Below are 16,193 nucleotides of genomic sequence, written 5' to 3'. Positions count from 1 at the left end.
TGTCTAGTCATTTTTTGTTGCGGCCTTTTTCGCATCATTTTATTATTTTTTTGATCTGTTTTCGCATTTTTGTTTTTTTTTTAATTTTTTGTCGAGTTTTTCATTTTCTTTTTTGGGGTTTTTATATTGCTCTTTGTAGCCCTTTTTTGTCGTTTTTTGTCACTTTTTCCAATGGCCTTTTTTTCTCATTTTTTTAATGTTTTTTTTCTTCTTTGTTTTCGCGTTTTTGTTTAAATTGTTTGAGACTGTTTGTCCTTTTTTTCATTGTTCTTTTTTTTGTCGATTTTTTTGTGACGTTTTTTGAGTCTCTTTTGTTAACTGTTTTTTTGGCATATTTTTGTAGTCGCCGTATTTATGGGCATTTTTATCGCCTTTTTTTCGCTTTTTTTTTCACTTTTTTGGAGAGTTGTCTTTTTCGTTGCATTTTTTTGTGTTTTTTATGCCTTTTTTGTTTCCTTTTTAATGATTTTTTTTCGTCTATCTTTCATGTGCCTTTTTTACGTCTTCTTGACCTCTTTTTTATCGCCGTTGTTCTGTCATTTTGTGTAGTCGCATTTTTTTGGCATATTTTGTGGAAGTCTCTTTTTTTGTCGTTTTTTTGTCACTTTTTCTAATGGCCTTATTTTTTCTCGTTTTCGCATTTTTTGTCTCCATTTTTTTGAGACTGTTTGTCCTTTTTTCATTGTCTTTTATTTTGTTGATTTTTTTGTGACTTTTTTAGCATATTTTTGTATTCGCCGTTTTTACGGACTTCGCCTTTTTAAAGACCTTTTTCGCCTTTTTTTTCACTTTTTTGTAGTTGCCTTTTCTTTTGTTGTATTTTTTGTCTTTTTTACGCCTTTTTTGTAGCCGATTAAAAAGTCCTGTTTTCGTTTCCTTTTTTATAACTTTTTTTCACATTTTTTTCCTTCCTATCTTTCAGGTGCTTTTTTTTTGTTACGTTTTTTTGACCTCTTTTTTATCGCCTTTGTTCTATCACTTTGTGTAGTCGCATATTTTTTGGGATATCTTGTGGAATTCTCTCTTTTTTGTCACTTTTTCTAATGGCTCTTTTCCCATTTTTTATGAATTTTTTTTCTCCTTCGTTTTCGCATTTTTTGTCTCCATTTTTTTAAGACTGTTCTTTTTCCATTGTCTTTTATTTTGTAGATTTTTGACTCTCGGCTATTGAATTTTGTGTTACTTTTTTGGCGCATTTTCGTAGCCGACGTTTTTATTGACTTTTTTGTTGCCTTTTTAAAGACTTTTTTCGCCTTTTTTTTTCACTTTTTTGTAGAGTTGCCTTTTTTGTTGCATTTTTACTTCCCGAGTGTAAGCAAAGGAAGTATTGTAATCGAGTCCGTCGGCCGACTCTCTACTTTTACATTTTCTCGATCTTTCATGACCCCTAGAAGACGAAGAAATAGGTCTCCCGTTTCCGTCTGTCTGTCCGTCTGTCCGTCTGTTCGTCTCTCTGCGGTCCCGGATTTTTATTAGACAGATAATCTCCGAAAGTACTGCGCCGATTGTAATTTTGTATTTATATTAGGTATGTCATGTAGATGGTAAAACACTAACCAAAATTTGTCTAATCATCCCCACTACTAATGTGATGACGTCACTTCAAAATTGTACATAGTAAATGGGTCTTAAATTGTATAAAATAACATAGTCTTACACATGTAGTTTATGACTCCGAATTGAGATTTTACCGGAAACGTCCATATTTTTGGAAAAAAATCAAAATTGGGAAACAACATTTTGATATTTAATTTGAAATCTACAAAACCGAATGCTTTGAAATTTTGCAGATGGTTTACAGTTATGATAAGCATAATAAAATTTTAATCACAATATATTTAGTTATCCCAAAATTTTGCTGAATAAATCCTATCTAAAATGTACAAAATATGATGAGTCTCTTCTTGTGATTTATCAATCCATTCATATTTTTTTTATATGCATATCTAGGGTGACCCAAAAAAATTAATGTATGCGTGAATTTATTTTATTGATTTAATCAAAAACTATAAAACCGAATGCTTTGAAATCTAATAATTGGCATGCAGTCGTCACGTTTCCGACAGTACTGTCTAAACTCTTTAGACCAATTTTTTGGATTTGTACCTCTTTTTTGTAGCTGGTTAAAAAGTCCTGCTTTTGTTTCCTTTTTTATGATATTTTTTTCGCCTTTTTTGACTCCTATCTTTCAGGCGCTTTTTATGTTAGGGTTTTTTGACCGCTTTTGTTATGGCCTTTGTTTTGTCACTTTGTGTAGTCGCATTTTTGTTGTCATATTTTATGGAATTCTCTTTTTTTGCTGTCTTTCTTTGACGTTTTTACTAAAAAACTGATCACGAAATTTTATTACGAAAACTCACTTGAAACTGACTTCTATAATTTTGCTTTAAATTTTAGGGATCAAATTTTATAATTTATTGAAGAAACTGGATTTATTCACTTGTCTGAGTGGTGTAGCGTAAGGTTCAGTCTTAAGCGGTTGGTTATTGTCAAACTTTACTAATGATGTTATGAACTGTTTTTCTTCAAATTACATATTACATGCCGAGGATTTGAAAATTTTAGGACCGTTGAAAGTAGAAAAGAATTTTTACAAACTGATTATTACCAGTGGTGTACTATATCGTATTTTCGATAGAAAACTGAAATTTAAGACACATGTTGAAACTATATGTGAGTAGAGTATGCTATCTTAGGTTTTAAATTATAAGTTGGAATGTTCGTTTATTTTTCATTAAATATTCGCAGCATGTTGAGTAAAATTGTTTATTATTAAAATACTTTGACTTTATTGCTTATTATCCTGTAATAATTACTAGAACACTACGCCATAACAAGGGTACAAGGAAATATCGGGAATGAAAATTTATCGCTGCCTTTAACTTCACTCAGCAATAAAATTTTACTGGATACAAAAATAACATTTTCAGATATCTTAACATCCTCAACCCCGCAACCTTTTCGCCATATGAATTAGTTGCTTGACGCCCCCATAAGCGCTTTATTCACAAAACTGCCGCCATTATGAAAATCATTTACTTAAATGCTAGTTTCATCAGCAGCTCCTGCGACTATCTTCGCTCTTCCCCACACTTTGCAACTTCTAAACGCGACAATTTTCCTGCGAGAAGGGGCGGAAAAGCGTTACCCGCGGGGGTGTAAATAACAAACAAGTAGCTAAGTGACGGTGTCGCTGCTAGTGTTGGCACAGAGAACCGCGTTAATTGAAATATATTGTCTAGGCACTGATTGTTCGGCGAGGCGCCGTTTTGATCGGGTGTTAGCATGACGTCGTTTGCTGTAAACCACTCGTCGTAGACAGGGTGAGGGATCTTCTGATTCATGTTCGTGGCTCTGGCGATTTGGGTCCTGTGACCGGCCCACGCTAATGGCGGTTTCGCACACGAATGTCGTCTTGTAAACAAGCGACATTCGTGGATCGGTTGTAGTCCGACAAGTTGGTATTAAAAGTTAAGTCGTTTGAAAAGTTCTGAGGTGACGTCATCACATTTTTGGTGGGGATGAGTACACGAATTTTGGTTAGGTTCGATTTTGTTCGTAAATCAACAATGATTCACACGTTGACATTCATCCACTTTGCTCTTTTGTTCGTCCAATCACTGTCTTACAACTAAACCAAGTCGTTCTCTTGTTGGACACTCCACCATAAATCTGCCTCGCTTCATTGAATCCCAGAGATTTTTATTCCACCGCACACGCACAACATTCCTCCTCATTTGCATTCTGCATAAATTTCATGTGGGTAATCGCCCCCATTAGACGGCGGTGTGTTTCGGTTAGTCGAAATCATTGCAACATCCCTTAATGAACTAACTCCGATATTTATGCGCGCGAGTGTATGTAACACCACTGACAGCTCTTTATGTGCACACAAACCCGTATTCTAAATTTCTATAGGATTACTTTTCTAATAACAAAAATAAAGTGGTCAAAAAATTTGGGCGAAACTTAACACTAAATAACAAAATTATGAATTAATTTTTACTTTCCCAATGTAAGTCTAAGAAAATATTGCAGTATTAACGGATACTTTCATGTTTTCTCGACGTTTCATGACTTCAAATGTATGAAAAAATAGGTCTTCTGTTTACCATCTATCTGTTGTCTGTGTCGATTTTTATCACACAGATAACCTCTGAAACTACCGAACCGATTGTTGTCAAATTTTATATGCATGTTACAAATATCGTGTAGATAATAAAACGTTAACCAAAATTTGTCTAATCGTCCCTACTAACGATTTGATGACATTACCTCAAAATTTTTACGATAAATACTGCTTCAATTTTATTACATAACATACTCATGTACTTGTGGTTTATGAATCCGCTTTGAGTTTTTCCCTATGGGATCAGGACTTTTAACAATAAAAGAAAATCAAAGAATTAAGATATCGTGTCAGTAAATTCTAACAAAATGGATGTTGCTGGCTTTTCTAAAGAAGTACCGACAGAAATTACCGCAGCAGCTAATAATACGGCAGCAAGTTTATTTCCAGAGAAGTCAAGGAAGTTATACGAAGCAACGTACCAGTTTTGAGAATTGGTGTTCAAAAAAAAAAGTGAAGTTTTTTACGGACAATGTGATGCTGGTATATTTTAGCGAGAATATTCGATGATTAGATTTTGTATGCCCCTGACGACAACATTGACATTAGTCAATACAAGAAATTAGTATCTTTTTTGAAGAGAAATTCGGACGGGTTTCTGCAAGTACAAGCATATTTATCGGAAGCTGACGATAATGATCATTTGATGAGAAAGGTAAAGTATAAATTCTGTAATCCAAGATTTTAATATTTCTATGTTCTAGGTAGCGTTAATATTTGGAATTAGTGGAGCATGTCGAACAGATGAATTGACAAATTTGAGTGTAGATAACATTGAAGATGTAGGATCTTCTTTGATAATTACTCTTCCAAATACCAAGAATAAAAAATCCAGAACGTTTGTAGTTATAATTTACATCTGATTGGGAAAAATTAAACATACTTCAGTTTGTTCCTGAAAGCCTATATAATTATGAAATTATCTACCTCTAATTTTAACACCATTTTTGGCTACTTTCATGTTTTATCGATGTTTCATTAATTCATTATCCATAAAGAACAAAAAATGTGATCTCCCGTTTCGCCTGTCTGTCGTCTGTTGTATGTCGGTTGGTCGATTTTTATTAGACAGATTTTTTTTGCTATAGTAAATTTTATTTAAATTTTTTATATTTATATACTTCTGCCCTTGTGGTTTATGAATCCATGTTTAGTTTAATAATAATAATAAAATTGATTGTCTATAAATCATCTACAAATAATCGCAACGAACAGTTTTATTGGAAGTGCATTGAATCAATAATAAAGATTATAAAGATGAGGGGGCCCAATAGGCTGCTCTGGGGTACTCCGGTGTTAATGGCTTGTTTATCAGATTGTTAGTGATTATAATTGTAACTAATTTTTACAACCTGTTGTCGTCCTATTAAGTAATTTTTAAGCGTTATAAAGGTACTCCTACTACATACATATTTTCTTTTTATCATCTAAAGAATTTAAAACTTCTATTAATTTTGATACAATAGCATCCTGTGTTCAAATCAAACTGTTTGTCACATAGTATATTGTGCCTTTCTATGAAAAAATCTACGATAAAAAGCTTTTGAATTTTTTTTTTAAATTGGCAGCAAAACAACAGGTTTAGTTCATATGGGGAAATTCTCGTACTAAATGAAGTATGAATTCAATCTGTTAAGATAACAAACTGCGCATCAAAAGTTAGAGATATCGTAATTAATTTAATTTAAATCTACTCAATTGTTTCGAAAATTATCAAAAAACTAATGACAAACATGCATTTCATCCATATCCTTAACTTATGACTCGCACTTTAATATGATCATGATATGATAAGATAAATAATATGGTATTTCATCCAGTCCTGCAGATTTCTTATTAGCCAGAGACGAAATAGTGATATTATTATATTATATATCTCTGGTATTACAACAGGATCTAAAAACATTAAGAATGTATTATAAATGGAATATTTTGTGGTCTATTTGTATTACTAGTACGAGTAATTAAAGCTATTTTGCAATATTTAGCGAACTAGTTACATTTTCATTTTCATAGTTTTGTAATATGTATATCTGGTAAGTTATTTACTTTTTTATTTGGATGATGGGAGTTCATTAATTATTACTGAATCACTATTAGAATTTTAATTACTTACAATTTTGCTAAGAAAATTCCACTTTTTATCTTTGGCTTAACGTATTTTTAATTATCATAAAGAAATCACGAAGTTTTAGAGTTTGTACACACTTAATAACGTATTTTATTTTTTAGACTTGTACAGTATCTCTCAAAAAATGAATTAATTAGCAGCTTATATTACCGTTTAAATCCGTCTGTATTGAAGAATAAGAGTTCGAGTAAGTATGTAAAAGAATTTATAAATCATAACATATTGTAGATTAACGATAACACAGATAATGGAACATCAAATAAGCAGTAGTTTTGAACAATAAGTTGTTTAATATGGCGAAATAATAATAACTGATAATTTTTAAAGCAATACGATTGCATGCTTAAAACACTTTTACTTAAGGATATTCTACCATTAGATGTAATAGGGGACCCAATATGCTACCCTGGGGTACTCCGGTGTTACCACCGATTCACTACGTATCGACAAGTTTGCAGTTTTGATATAATCAATTTTTCACTACAAGACAAAAATGTGCGTTGAAATAAACGGGAGCAAGAAAAACTTTGTCAGTGAACATATGACGCCATTTATTGAATGACCTTTAAAACAATATTTAATTTAATAATCATGGACTAAAAATTTAATTGTAGCACAGAAGTCTCATGTAGTTTCTTAAAATTAAATAAACATTTGTTTGCCATGTTTACATTAACACATTAACAATAAAAATAGCTCACTAATTCGGTTAGTTTTCATCATCGGTATATTCCACTTCACAATCCGAGTGCATGGTAATATTTTGATTGTTGCCGCGAATATTAACTACCATTGTACGTTGGATGCGTACTCGTCGTACTCGTCGTTGTTGTGATGATTGCCACTGTTCTAGTTGTGCTGATTTTCCTTTCGGTACTGGTCGAAGTGCTTTTGACGTTGGTAGTTCTGACTTCTGAATATTTGCTTCAGCTTTATTAAATAAACTAAAAGCGATAGCTAGATTTTGGTTAGCGTTACTGTTATCCATTTTGAAACCCAACAGACTCAACGACATAGTCTATGTCAAATAGATACAACCCAAAATTTTCGTAATTATTGTAGGATGAATAACTGAAAAATCACAAGTATAAAAACGACGAGAAATCATAAAAACAACTAAAATTCTTACCTCCCTAAATATAATTACTACAACACAAAGGTAGTTCCAGCGCACATTGTTTTAAAGCTTGACCCGATGCAAACAACCTATTAATACTTTTAACTTAAAACCAACAAATAAGTACTTTAGAATTATCGGAGTCAGTATCACTAATCTGCGCTCACCTGCATCTGCGTGAAAAAGGGGCCACCTAATATTTTTCTGAGTATAGTGCTTCGCCGTTTTTACTAGGCTTATTTTTGATCTAGTTTCTTGACCAGCATATTAACTGGGTGCACCTTGAGCTTCAGAATGTACTTTTAGAGGAATGGGAAAACATCCAACAAGATTTTATTAAATCGACAATTAAATTCGCTCAGTTGGTGAAGCGTCGTCTTAATAAGGCGATAACTTAGAGGAGTTATCATAAAATTTCTCAAAATCGGAAGCTGAATTTGATGGATTCTACTTCAAGGACGAAAAAAAGTTGTGTCTAATAATCTTAATCCTTAGAATACCAAAAAAGGTCATCTCCGGTTTCCATCTGTCTGTCTGTCGTCTGTGTTGATTTTTAACAAACAAATAATCTCCTAAACTACTGGACCTATTCTAGTCAAATTTTGTATGTATATTAGGAATAAGGTAACTGAACTCAATATGGCCTAGTACCCAATATGGCCTATTGGCTTTTTCTCATACATTTCAAACAAAATGTGGTAGATCGCCACTGGGGTACATTCTGGAACGTTTTTATACCATTTAGGAGCAATCAGTAAAGTAATACACCGTTTTGTTTACTTACAATGGAATTATTTGTGAATTTCCACTTTTCGATCGACCTAGGTATTTGATTCATTGAATTTTCGATTTTTTGATTAGCCATTTTTAGATTTTCGATTTTTACGATTTATATTTTTCGATTTTCTGTTTTTTGCATTAGTGAATTTCAGTTTTTCCGATTTTTGATTTTGCGCATTTTTGATTAATCAAATTTTCAAAAAAGTTACCATGCTTACAAAAACTTCAAAACATCTACAATATTTCAAAGTATTCAGTTTTGCTATTCTTGATTTCTTCAATAAAATAAATTGAATCAGTCATTAACTTTTTTGAGACACCCTGTATAACCAAATCTAAAAAATATTAATGCAGTGATAAATCACAAGTATAAAACTCATCATATTTTATACATTTAAGATAAGATTTATTCTGCAAAAATTTTGAGGTGTCGTCAGAAATTTTTTAGAGGGGATAAGCAAATATGTTTTAATTAAAAATGTATCATGTTTATCATGATTTTAAAACATCTGCAAGATTTCAAAGTATTCGATTTTGCAAATTCAAAATTAAATTGCAAAATATTGTTATATAGTTTTGATTTTTTTTTCCAAAAATCTGGACGTTTCGGATAAAAACTCAACACGGAGTCATAAACTACATGTGTAGGACTATGTTACTGTATACAATTTAAAACCCATTTACTATGCATAAATTTGAAGTGACGTCATCACATTATTGGTGGGGATGATTAGACAAATTTAATAATTTTGCGACATTTATGAAAAAAATATCAGTTAACAAAAATGGCACGTGTTTATTATTATGCCAGTTACATGTCACTCAACGACAATGTCGTTTTTTTAAGAGTATTTTATTTGAAAAAGTGATGAAATTTTTGATACGGAACGATTGGTCGAAAGATGTTAGAAAGCAAAATAATTCATGTCCGGACCATCGTTACTCACGAACGAAAGTGACCATTATTTTATGGGAACAACTACCTGCTAAATCTTCTCCGACAAATTCGAGAGAACTGGTGTGAGCCATAAATATTTCTTACCAAATGTATATATAACTACTGTCCGTCCCGTTATTGTCAATAAAATTTTATAAAGTAAAATGTAAATTTCGTTGTAGTTTGAGCCTACCTACAAATGCTGCCCTTGAAGGATTTGGACCGCCTTCTTCGGTGAGGGCAGGCAAAAACGATCCGCCCATAGGCTCAAAACATAAAAACTTAATTTACCATTCTCATGATAACTTTAAAACATCTCCAAGATTTCAAAGCATTTGATTTTGCAGCTCCTGATTAAATCAATAAAATAAATTCAAGCATTCATTTTTTTTTCAGTTACTTACCCTGTATAAGCAAATCCAAAAAATATGAATGGAATAATAAATCACAAGTACAGACTCATTATACATATTTTAGACATTTTAGATAGGATTTATTTGGCAAAATTTTGAGCTCACGTCATCAATTTTTTTGGAGGCGATAGGCAAATATATTTTGATTAAAAATGTATTATGATTATTATAACTTTAAAACGTCTGCAGAATTTCAGAGCATTTGGTTTTTCAGATTCAAAATTAAACTGCAAAATGTCATTTTATAATTTTGGTTTTTTCCCAAAAATCTGGGCATTTCTTGAAAAAACTCAACACGGAGTCATAAATTATCTGTCTAATAAAAATCGGGAGGGCAGACAGACGGACAGAGAAACAGACAGATCGATAGACAGACGGAAACGGAGACCTATTTCTTCGTACTCTAGGGGTCACGAAAAGTCGAGAAAACGTAAAAATAAAGAGTCGGCCGATGGGCTCGATTACATTACTTCCCCCACTTACGCGCGGGAAGTAAAAACAAAAGTTAAAAAATATTTCAAATAAATAATCAGTACAATTAGCGATTAATTGTATAAAATTAATTAATTAATACGTACACTCTATGAACGAATTTCTAGTAACAACTTCATTACTAAGAATAAAAATTGGTCTAAAGAGTTTAGACAGTACTTCCCTCGCTGTCGGAAACTTGACGACTGCATGGCTATTGTGTTTTTTTCTCATTACATTTTTGTAGTGGGAATTTAAAAAAAATTGCGATGACGTCAACATTTTTGCAAGGACACGTATATCAGTTGGGATAGATGTAGTGTAATACTAAGAATAAAATTATTGTATTCCCAAATATTCGGGAAAATGAATTGGGTCGTTTTGAATATTGATTTTTTATAATCAATAAAATAACGAAACAATTTACTCACGTATACGGCAACTGAAAATCGTTTATGTATAAACATTCTTAATTTAAGATGACAAGCGTAACAGCATACGTGAGAGTCAAACTGTAAACAAAACGACCATCGGTTTTATTGCTTCGACTTCCGCTTATTATATAAAACATTGGGTTTTATTTTAATTCTTGACGGTGAAATTCACAATTGGTTGATTATAAACATGTCTATTTCACATTCCCGGAACCAAGTGATCGCATAAAACAAATGCAGGTCTGTAATGTTAAAGTCGATGTAAATAAGCGTGCTACCCTTATGTTTCAACCGAGTTTTTCCTTTAACAAATTTTGTGTCTACCAAATTGGGTTGGTTGAGGTGTAATACTAATAATAAGTGTTGCCTTTAATTTAATCAATAAAATAAATTGACTTCATTAATTTTTTTGAACCACCTCTTAAGAAAATCTAAAAAATATGAATGGAATGATACATCACAAGTACAAACTCATCATATTTTTTGCATTTTAGATAGGATTTATTCAGCAAAATTTAAGGGTGACGTCATCAATTTTTTTAGGAGGGATGAACAAATACATTTTGAACAAAAGTTTACCATGCTTATAATAACTTTAAAATATTCCCAAGATTTCAAAGCATTCGGTTTTGTAATTCCTAATTAAATCGATAAAATAAATTCACGCCTTCATTAATTTTTTTGAGTCACCCTGCATATGCAAATCAAATCAAAAATATGAATGGAATGATAAATCACAAGTACAGACTCATCATATTTTGTACATTTTAGATACGATTTATTCGGCAAACTTTTGAGCTGACGTCATCAATTTTTTGTAGAAGATAACCAAATATATTTTGACTAAAAATTTATTATGCTCTTTATAACCTTAAAACATCTGCAAAATTTCAAAGCATTCGGTTTTGTAGTTCCTGATTAAATCAATAAAATAAATTTACGCATTCATTAATTTTTTTGAGTCACCCTGTATATGCAAATCGAAAAAATTTGAATGGAATGATAAATCACAAGAAGAGACTCACCATATTTTGTACATTTTAGACAGGATTTATTCAGCAAAATTTTGTGGTGACGTCATAAATTTTTTAGGGGGGACGACCAAATACATTTTGATCAAAAATTTACTATGCTTATGATAATTTTAAAATATCTTCAAGATTTCGAAGCATTCGGTTTTGTAGTTCCTGAGTAAATCAGTAAAATAAATTTACGCTTTAATTTATTTTCTTGAATCACCCTGTATATGCAAATCCAAAAAATACGAATGGAGTGATAGATCACAAGTACAGACTGATCATATTTTGTACATTTTAGATATGATTTATTCGGCAAATTTTCGAGCTGACGTCATCAAGTTTTTGGAGGGGATAAGCAAATATATTTCGACTAAACATTTATTATGCTCTTTATAACCTTAAAACATCTGCAAGATGTCAGAGCATTCCGTTTTGTAGTTCCTGATTAAATCAATAAAATATATTTACGCAATCATTAATTTTTTGAGTCACTCTGTATATGCAAACCAAAAAATATGAATGGAGTGATAAATGACAAGTACAGACTCATCATATTTTGTACATTTTAGATATGATTTATTCGGCAAACTTTCGAGCTGACGTCATCAAGTTTTTGGAGGGGATAAGCAAATATATTTTGACTAAACATTTATTATGCTCTTTATGACCTTAAAACATCTGCAAAATTTCAGAGCATTCGGTTTTGTAGTTCCTGGTTAAATCAATAAAATATATTTACGCATTCATTAATTTTTTTGAGTCACCCTGTATATGCAAATCCAAAAAATATGAATGGAGTGATAGATCACAAGTACAGACTCATCATATTTTGTACATTTTAGATATGATTTATTCCACAAACTTTTGAGCTGACGTCATCAAGTTTTTGGAGGGGATAAGCAAATATTTTTTGACTAAAAATTTATGATGCTCTTTATAGCCTTAAAACATCTGCAACATTTCAAAGCATTCTGGTTAGCAGATTAAAAATAAATTTCAAAATGTTGTTTTATAATTTTGATTTTTTTTCCAAAAATCTGGACGTTTCGGGTGAAAAGTCGATTCAGAGTTGTAAACTACATGTGTAGGACTATGTTATTTTATACAATTGAAAACCCATTTACTATGTACAATTTTGAAGTGACGTCATCGCATTAGTGGTGGGGATGATTAGACAAATTTTGGTTAGCGTTTTACCATCTACATGATATTCTTAATATAAGTACAAAATTTCACAACAATCGGTCGAGTACTTTCGGAGATTGTTTTCGGGACAACAGACGGACAGACGGACAGACGGACAGACAGACGGAAATGGGAGACCTATTTCTTCGTCTTCTAGGGGTCATGAAAGATCGAGAAAACGTAAAAGTAGAGAGTCGGCCGACGGACTCGATTACAATACTTCCTTTGCTTACGCTCACAAGTAAAAATTAGACAGAGTAATACATTTGTGACAAAATTATTTAATCGTAAAGAACTGCAACAAAAAAAGAATCTTTAAATTAATCACTGAATTAGATCTTAAAAGCTATAGAATTTCAGTACATGGAAGTACGGGATATTATATTTATTTATTTAGTGACAACCATAATTTGACAACACACAGTGGAACTGGTGAGTCTTACAAAAAATATTTTCACTTTTCAAAAATTGACGTAGAAATTTTACTACACATTTCTCAGGCTCTGGTTGTACCAAGCCTAGGAAGAAGCATAGTATTCTGTACGTTTTTTACTTCCCCAGCATATAATCCAAGAAAGTATTGTAGATAATACGATCCATCAGGCGAATAGCAACGTTCATGTTTTTTCAACGTTTCATGACTCCTAGACTACGAAAATGTAGGTCTTCTATCTGTCATCTGTCATCTGTCATTATTTACTAGACAACAAATCTCCGAAACTGCTGGATCGATTATTGTCAAATTTTATATGTGTATGTTGAAACATCGTGCAGATAGTAAAACGCTAACCAATATGTATCCAACAATTCCCACCAACAATTTAATGACGCCATCTCAAAATTTTGCATGGTAAATTCTATTTAAATTTTATACAATAACATACTCCGGTGCTTGAGGTTCATGAATCCGCGAGGGAAGTTCTGTCTAAATAATCTTAGACCATTTTTTAAATTTTTGCTCTACTTTTGAACTTCCAGCGGTCCTTAAATTATGAATGAAATTTTTTGCACAACTTAATTTTATTTTATTGTAGGTATATTGTTATACACAATTTTTTATTGTGCTTAAATCTGTGACAATCCCGTTAGCGCCAAAACAAAGTCGAAATTTATGCCCTCCACTGTTGCGCTGCCACCGACAGCGCTTTATAAACACATATTTACATTCTATAACCGACATGAAGTGTGCGTAAGCAGAGTCGCCTGTCCGTTTATTAAAGTTAACAGGACTTGATGACCTGTCATACGCATCTACGCTGGCCATCGCGTGTCTGCTTAGAAAAGTGTGCTTATTTGCCCATCGTTTTATTAACTTCGGTCAAACCAGACTAAATGCAATTAGCGTTTTGTTTAATCAACGTCGAAAGATGTGACGAGATGACTGTCATCAGCAATGATTGCTTGTCGACTCCATGATGGATGCACACGGGAAGACGACGGCGAGCCAATCTAAATAAACGCTGGCATCGGGTTTTAAATATTCCTTCTTTTATGGTAATAATCTTATAATGGTGGATTTATAACCGTGTTATTAGAGGTGGATTTCTAGGATCAACTTTTTCCAGATTCGACATGGGTGGGCTATTATCAGACCGAGGTAAGTCCGCCATAAAATATCTTCCACTTTAATAGGGGGCTTATAAATTACGGGATATTTGCTTTCAGATCGAATTTGATTATGGGGACAAATTAAAATCAAGCCAATCTCAGTTACCGGAAAAAGTGAAACTGAAGTAAATGCCGTTGTTTTTAGCTTGCGTCGTATTTTATTCAAAGCCTGACGAGGCCCTTCTTCTAATAACTGTCTACCTATTGCTACTAATTAACCATCCCAGCTGCAATTTTCCTAATCCGGCTCTATTTTTAGCCTTAAGTGAACATAAAGCCGACTCGACATTATCTCACCTACTTAAAAATACATCTTATTTTAAATTTAGAACACTCACACAATAAAACTCAAGAAAAATCGAACATGTTTTCAACTCGCAACTAATTAAGAAAAATTAAATCCGTCCATCCCACACCGTTAAAAACGCCAGAGGAACAACCCAAACGCCAATTTATCTAGCTCAAGTCAAATTTCCTGTCCGCACAAGTTGCGCCCCCTGCGACAAGGATTTCCACGTAATAACAACCTGATTAAGACGTATCGTTGTTTGTCTTTAAAGACTTAACGAGATGATGTAAAAATTAATAAGAACGGTGTTTCTTGACAACTAGAACACGATTTGTAAAGGCTTTAACGAGGCGATGCTTAAATTAATAAGAACACGATTTTTACGGCGATATTACCGTTTTCTCGCCGGAAGAGAAGCGACATACGGTGTTCATAAACACCGAAGATGATATTGGTTTGGTGTCGTCGTCGTCATCGGCGTCTTTTACTTCGGGGTAATCGGCAGCCGATGGCGTAAACTCTGCGTCTCTTGCGACGAAGCTCATCCCTCGCACCGATGTCGTATTGAAGGGAGGATCGCAAAAAGCGTACTTGTTTCTCTTCTGTCGCAGTTTTTCCTGGAGGGCGCCCTTGACTTCGTAACTAGCTGGGCCTAAAATTGGAAATATACGAAAATATAACAGGATTCTGTGTTTTATGGAGTGGGCTAGAACCCCCACTATCCAATTATTAACTCTCAATCACCTGGCGTGTGTTCCGCTTTTTTCCTTTGGAACCTCGACGCCGTAAACCCAAAGGGCGCACACCTGTGTGAAAAGAACTTCTTGTCCTTAACACAGGGACAGACGTTGTACCGAGTGGGCGCTGGCGAGTCCGAGGACTGCGGAGTGAACCTGGGGGCCCCTTTTAGGAACGGCCGGGGCTTGATGCTCTTCCCGTGCGTCGAGCAGTGGGTAAAGCAGTCGGCGGAGACGTCGTAGTGGCCAGGGCCGGGTCGGCTCTGAAGAGGATCAAAAATGAAAACACTCGAGAGCAGAACGTGGTTAATTATGTCACGTCGATTGTGGCGGAAGGGCACCTCTTGTTTTGAGAGGAGGAGATGGAGTTAATTTAAAGAGCGGAGAGGAAGTGCACGTTGTTAATCCAGACATGTGGGCGAGGAGGATATTTTCGTTTACTTAATTTGACTGTGAAATGCAATGTTGAGTAATGCGAATTGCCCGCGATGCGCTCTAAGTAGGGTAAATTATGACGTATCTGAGCAATTTAGCGTGGATTTTGTGATTGCTCATCACATTGGCGATGCTAATTGGTGGCGGCCAAGAGATGGAGGAGGTGGAAGAATGTCGTTTGGTGAGCGTCCAGAAAATGTAACGTGGAAAATATGTACAGTTTTCTGACTTTATTTTTTCTTTCTACGTTATTTCCTTCAGTTTTTAGACATATACCATAATACAGGATATTTCACAATAATAATGGTAGTAATCACGATTTCATCAATTTTACTTTTGTCCTCTACAGAAAATTCATCGTAGATTTTTGGCAGATTTGGAACTATTCCATGAACATCTTTTTTTGATGACGTTAAAAGTGAAATTTATAAATTGCGTTGCCAAGTTGCCGTTGATAGTAACTTTGATGTCCAACTTTTGCCGTATTTAAAGGGCTTGTAGAAGAAAA

General features: G+C 33.4%; 1 protein-coding gene and 1 long non-coding RNA gene across 2 annotated transcripts in view; both read right to left on the bottom strand.

Moving 5' to 3' along the window:
• LOC135133722 (sperm-tail PG-rich repeat-containing protein 2-like) overlaps positions 1-16,193 on the bottom strand; it is a 52,910-nt gene that overhangs the window by 27,059 nt on the left and 9,658 nt on the right. The window contains exons 5-6 of the mRNA XM_064062210.1: positions 15,258-15,513; positions 14,909-15,165 (exon numbers count right to left, since the gene is read on the bottom strand). Of these exons, the coding sequence (XP_063918280.1) occupies positions 14,909-15,165; positions 15,258-15,513 (513 nt within the window). The remainder of the gene's footprint in view (positions 1-14,908; positions 15,166-15,257; positions 15,514-16,193) is intronic.
• LOC135133720 (uncharacterized) lies at positions 6,795-8,067 on the bottom strand. Its single transcript, XR_010281199.1, has 3 exons — positions 7,545-8,067; positions 7,390-7,482; positions 6,795-7,331 (listed from the first exon to the last, which is right to left on the bottom strand). It is a non-coding gene; the product is annotated as an uncharacterized LOC135133720 (long non-coding RNA).

This window comes from Zophobas morio, unplaced genomic scaffold (assembly GCF_036711695.1).
Source record: "Zophobas morio isolate AGI-343-1 ecotype UQ-CSIRO unplaced genomic scaffold, CSIRO_AGI_Zmor_V1 ptg000022l, whole genome shotgun sequence".
NCBI lineage: Eukaryota > Metazoa > Arthropoda > Insecta > Coleoptera > Tenebrionidae > Zophobas > Zophobas morio.
This window is presented reverse-complemented; position numbering and strand designations above follow the sequence as displayed.